The sequence below is a fragment of the Macrobrachium rosenbergii genome, chromosome 1 (assembly GCF_040412425.1).
Source record: "Macrobrachium rosenbergii isolate ZJJX-2024 chromosome 1, ASM4041242v1, whole genome shotgun sequence".
NCBI classification, from domain to species: Eukaryota; Metazoa; Arthropoda; class Malacostraca; order Decapoda; family Palaemonidae; genus Macrobrachium; species Macrobrachium rosenbergii.
Genome location: NC_089741.1, coordinates 73,625,230 through 73,631,824, shown reverse-complemented (window position 1 = coordinate 73,631,824; position 6,595 = coordinate 73,625,230). Strand labels below are relative to the sequence as shown.

At 33.8% G+C, this 6,595-nt stretch overlaps 1 protein-coding gene across 1 annotated transcript in view; it reads right to left on the bottom strand.

The window, feature by feature from the left end:
• Positions 1-1,112: 1,112 nt before the first annotated feature.
• The window catches only part of LOC136840924 (uncharacterized), a 14,716-nt gene continuing 9,233 nt past the window's right edge, over positions 1,113-6,595 (bottom strand). Inside the window, exon 2 of the mRNA XM_067107880.1 lies at positions 1,113-1,163. Within this exon, the coding sequence (XP_066963981.1) occupies positions 1,113-1,163 (51 nt within the window). The remainder of the gene's footprint in view (positions 1,164-6,595) is intronic.

Here is a 6,595-nt window from a genome sequence, read left to right as displayed (position 1 = left end):
CTTCACATAAGAATATATTTTCAATTTATTTTTCTTCAATATATAATATATATATATATATATATATATATATATATATATATATATATATATATATATATATATATAGATTCTCACCTGGCTCATTTACTGTTTCCTGTTCTGGGGATCCAATCTGGGGTCTGGGCTTGAACAGGGGGCTTAGGTATACACCTTGAAGAAATCTGACTGCAATTGCTAGGTCATGCAGCAAACGTAAAAAAAAAAAAAAAAAAACAGTTGGGCTGAGGGCCATACTTCAACAAGGGGCTTCCAGATAAACACTTACGTTTACTTTAAATGGGATGTATTTACAATTAAACACATCAAAAAGGAGACTGGGAATGATAGGCAGATCCAACAGGGGCTGCCAAGTGGTTAGTTATGCTATCACTGTTGAAAATTTGAATATTGTATGATTAATCCTATTGAAAGGGATAATGAAGAATTGATTGCAGGGGGATTTTCACTGCAAGAAGCGCAAGACAAGTCGATGTTTCCACAGCCGATGTACCGTCTGCAATTTGATAATGCCAGCGGTTACACAAGGATAATTATAATAATCTCGGGCGAATTGAGGGTTGCACAAAAGGTGCCAAGATAATTCAATTCTGGTATGATATACGTGCATTAAAATCCACACTGAGCTAAGTGAGTCAGGTCTTTGAGATAACTCGCACTTTAGTGCAGTTAGAGATTAAAGATACATGACTTGAAAAAAACCTCTAGTCAGGAAGTTACCTTATAATGGAGCGATGGAGGGGCCTCGTCGAATTTCACCAGTTCTGGAGGGATCAGTTTAATGGGAATGTGCACAGATAATGCGACTGGGTGGTCGAAAGGTGACCGTGTGGAGGGGTCAGTTCATTATAGGGACCAGGCAAGGGGGTAGTGCGTCGATCTGCTCACGAGGTGTTCTGAGAGAGATGGCCGCTGTTTCTCGCCTTATATGACCTCGGGGGCTTATTTTCTTGCTCCTCCCAGCGGTCATTGTCGTTGCAAGAATGGCAGTCGTGCCCTCGTTTTCTATGTTGGGAGCTTTCCCAAATCCTGGTGACTTCTGGCTACCCATATTCGCCAGTTTTATGGTTAACTCAACCTTTCTTGCGGATTTTCGGCAGGCTTCGTCTCCATTCACCTTTTATCTGAAAAGAGATAATTCAAGCAGTCACCAGGTCTTTAGAAAAGATAAACAGATGTAACAAAAAAGGGGAACATGGAGAGAAATTTACATAGGGGCTGAGTTTCTCACGCCCTTCCTCAGTTAGGTCTTAGTATGAAATTACGTTATTTTGGCAAAATAGTTTGGAGGTTTGGGCTTGCTTTTCAGAAGTAGTTTCACTTAACAATATATATATATATATATATATATATATATATATATATATATATATATATATATATATATATATATATATATATATATATATATATATGTGTGTGTGTGTGTGTGTGTGTGTGTGTGTGTATTTAGTGCGTCACAGGTAGTCTATTTTCCTTCTAAGAAAAGTACAGTTCATTAATTTCAAATTTAGATTTGTTCTTCTCGGTCTCTTTAGGACTTCTCTAACCAGTTTCATACACTCTTCAATGGTGTCTGTAGCTATTATGAAATCATCCACATGCAAATGTACATCTTCGCCTAGCAAATCACTCAGAAATTTATCTATTAATCTCAGATATATATTTATATAAGTGAAAAGAAAGTTTTATCAAAAGTATGTCTTAAAATGATAAAAAGAAAGTTCGGAATAAGGAAATGGATCATATAATTATATATTTCCTGATGCCATTAAGTTGGAAAATTTCTTACATGTTTAACGGATATTGGATATTTGATATTTTATAGCCATAATAAATTCCACTGGAGGAAGTTGTAGCGTAAATATAATGCTACTTTCCTTTAACAAAAAGAGCAAAATATTTTTTCCTTGTAAATAAAAACTTTTGAAGACCAGAAAAGGATCATGGAGGGGTTATTTCACAAAGTGGCCATGAAATATAATCATAAGGTAAACATTTATTGACGTGAAAATTAAGATATATGTTGAAAATGACATAGTATGTAGCAGCCTCAGTAATTTCTAAACAAATCGTCTCTTCATTAAATGTTTGTATATAAAAAAAAAAATTAAATAAAGAAGCGAAATGTATAATGATGTTCAGGGGTTTATAAGAATAAGTCTTTTAATGACCCGACACCCAGGATTCAATCGTGCAGAGGGTATATTTTTTGGACCCTGGTCCATTAAGTCATTCATTGGGCGAAGGAGTAGGGATATTGGGTTCTAAAAATTTTGGAGGGAGCAAATAACTCCATGGCTCACTTCATTGATATTTGGAGTGGTGTAATCCGGAAGCCTTCGGATATGCGAGACGTGGAAGAAACGTCATCAAAACAAGAAATTATTTTTAAGGATGCAATTACAAATGATTCTGACAATCTGTACATTATGTACATCTGTAAAACTTTTGGAGTAATAAAATGACCAAATATGAAAGTTATAATTATTCATTATCCAGAGAGAGAGAGAGAGAGAGAGAGAGAGAGAGAGAGAGAGAGAGAGAGAGAGAGAGAGAGAGAGAGAGAGAGAGGAATCCTGTTTTTATGGCTGTAGTGGTAATGATATAAGTGAAAATGATGCTTAGAATATAATAACATGAAAATCCATTCTGTACATTGCACCAATACAAAGTAATTAGCACAAATAAAACTTATTTAAGGCTCTTCGCGTCAAGCGCCGTTGGAGACGATGATAAAGTTGTATCTTAGAGCATATACTGCTATTATTACGTAAGGTTATCAGTTTTGCTTTCATTTAAAGCGCTTACAAAGAATGCCCATCAACTAATAAAAAGGCTTCGTAAAAAAGTATATACATTTATGATTCAATATCAACCGGTTTCCTGAGCAAGTGAATCTTCTAATTTCAGATTAGATTTTCCTTTTAAAAATCCATTACGAAATAGTACAATGCATGCTATATTAAGCTTTGTACTGTGGCCATTTGCTAAATGTCATTAGTGCATTTCGGGAGAGGTTCCAGTTTATCCAACGCCCTTACCACAAGTCTCGTTGAATCCTACAAAACAATTTGCAGTAAAAATGTATATATATATATATATATTTATATATATATATATATATATATATATATATATATATATATATATATATATATATATATATATATATATATATATATATATATATATATATATATATATATATATATATATATATACATACATAAGTGTCAAAACATTGTGTAATCTATGATAAGCATTCTGTTACGGAAAGTCCAATATTTGTATTTATAAATCAGAAACATTAAAGTACCCTGCTCTATTAGAAAATATTCATGATGATTGAAACACTTCTGGCATGTTCAAAAGCCATTTAGTTATTAATACTCACTCAGTCCTTTACTCATACTGTTCGTAACCTGAATTTCTTGATAAACTTAAAAGGCTTCTACTTACCGTTCCGGTTGCTGAACTAAACCACTTTACTTTGAATCTTATTTTGCGTCTGGATAAATATATATGAATTCTGAGAAAAACGATTACCCTGTCAAACAGTGGACAATTAATTTCATCTGTGCTAAAATTTTTTCCTTAATATCTGGAACTTCTTTCGAGAAATCAGTTATGACTGAGTAATAGAGAGAGAGAGAGAGAGAGAGAGAGAAACACTGCTTTTCATCTTTCATATATATTAACATATTTAAGTGAAAATTTTCAGCTAACATTAATTGCACGCGGCGTTTTTAACTATTCCAGTCAAATACGTGATGCTTTTATCTTTAAATACCATGTAATTCATAACATTACCGATCAGATAATATGTTCTGCGTGATATGAGGTCTGGAATTTATATCTTCCTGATTTCGCAAAACATTTCGCATAAATTTCAATAACTGTGGCAATATCTGTGGAATAAAGCAAAAGCCTGTCAAGCTTTGAGAAATTCAGCGACGGAATGATATCTGGTAAATGGACGTGAATACAAATGCTGCCTGACCTTCACTGAAAAGATAAAATCGCTAGTATATTTGAATGGTGCATATTTCCAATAGATATATTATATAGATTGGAAACGCAATCGCAAAATGTTGTAATTCTGCATAAGTGATTTAATAAATATATCTTTTTCTATATATTTAATCATTCAAGCATTATCCGATCAAAAAATATATCAAAATGTGATTTTTTTATCGGATAATGCTAAAGTGATTAAATAAATAGAAATATATATATATATATATATATATATATATATATATATATATATATATATATATATATATATATATATATATATATATATATATATATATATATATATATTTGTATGTCGTTGACAGTGGGACTCCAGCCATCTCGATACCAGGTTTGAAAACAACGATAGACAATGGCTTTTGACCACTGAGCCATCGTTACAGGTATATGGATATGGACTCTGTTGTACATATGCCAGTTGTGTAAGCTATTCGTGAGGCATAGTGAACTGGATGTTAACAGATATATGTGGCTTAATATTAGTAGATACAGAACATGTTACAGTGTATATGACAAAATGTCATAAATAGACACTTGTTACAACCTTATAAATAGGCTATCATGGTGGAGGGGCATTAATATCGATTATAAGTACAAAATCTAAATTCGAAAAGAATACATACATCAGAGAAGATTCAACTTATGCCTCTCTTGCTTCAGAGCCAGGCAGCGGTTCGAATTTCTCTGGCGACGAAGCACTTATTCATTAAAAATCCCTCGGGGTGTAAGTTATTCCTGAGGTATGGTGAATAAAGTGAGGCATTGGTGAATATAAAATAATGTCACTGTGTATGAGACAGCAATTCGTACTCAAACACACACACACATACACACATACACACACACACACAAACACACACACTCACATTAACACACACACATTATTGACACACACACACACATATATATATATATATATATATATATATATATATATATATATATATATATATATATATATATATATATATATATATATATATATATATGTGTGTGTGTGTGTGTGTATGTATATATGTATATAATTCGTGGTGGAGTGGCATACCTGTCATATAGAACACGTATGCTGATGGACAATTAAGATTTGCTCTTCTTGTACAGACTTATTTCCCGACATTTCTTAATTTTCATATATAATTACATCTTCAAGGGCTCTAAAATAGATAAAAACATCACATAATTAACATAAAACTCAAGCCTGAAAATTCTTTACACTTAAATTTATACATTTAAAAAACCAAGATATATTAAAATTCACAAACTATTGGACCAACCTTCCACCAGAGTAAAAGAACATAAGTGGAAGGAAACTAAAAAAAAAAAAAGAAAATACACCTCAAGACAAGAAAAGGGGAGTGGCTGTTGACTGCATGTTTAATGGGGGGAACCAGTTGTTTGATCAATAAGGACTCTAAAATGGGTAAATTCCTTTGAGTTGGGTCTTGTCCGATGATTTTAAAATCTTTATTTTCAAAATATGTTTTACACATTTTAGCGTGAGCTCTTATATTGGAATGTTCCGGGTTCGTGAGTCTGCTGCCTGTCCGGAAACTGATCCCTCTATGACAATCGATGCGCGCCTTCAGGAGACTCTGTGTGGATCCCACATAAATCCCCGAGTCACACCTGGGTTAAGTATATTATATACTACACAAGAGGACATGAAGGGGCACAGACGATCCTTGAACTGAAACAGGAAGCGGATGGTTAAGGGATTTTTTGGAATCAGATTAACTTTTATAGCAAGAAAATGATCTTGAATTACCTGAGTGAATTTTCTTTTAAAAGAACAATCACAGACATAGAGGAAGCTGGCATAAAATTCCAGTTTTGGTACAGTAGGATGTTTTACTGGCGGGGAGAAGAAATTGTTAAGTAATTTTCGGCAAATCTTGTTGACAAAATAAGCAGGGAAACAGTTGTTTTAAAATAGTCAGCTAAGAATATAAATTACTTGTGAAACATGTCCCGGTTAGAAGTAAGCCGTAAAGCTCTGTGGAATAATGTATAAACAGAATTAAGTTTAAAATTAAGGTAGCATGGGCTATAGAAATTCGAGCTCAATCCGGTAAAAGTTCGTTTTCTAAACACAGAAGTGTTAAAATCATAATTTTGCCTTGTAACAAGGACGCAAAGGAAGGAAAGTTGATGGTTGGACTCCCTCCGGAGCGTAAACCTGATGTTGGAGTGTTGGGTATTGACGAATTCGAGGAAGGAGTCGGCATGATGATCCTGTTTGAAGAGCAGGGAAGTATCATCAGCAAACCTGGTATAAAATTAAGGGCAGAAACCTAAGGGACAATCGGCTAACATGCGCGCCTCCAGCGAACACATGAAGATGATGGTGAAGGTGGGTCCAAGGGGTGAACCCATTGCCATGCCCTCAATTTGTTTAAATAACTTATCATTAAAAACAAAGGCCGTGTCCAGCACGGCTAGGTCTAAGAAGGTTTTAAAAGTCGAGCGGCTAAAATTTCTGAAAAATTGGGTTAGGTTCGGGAAATAGCTAATCAAA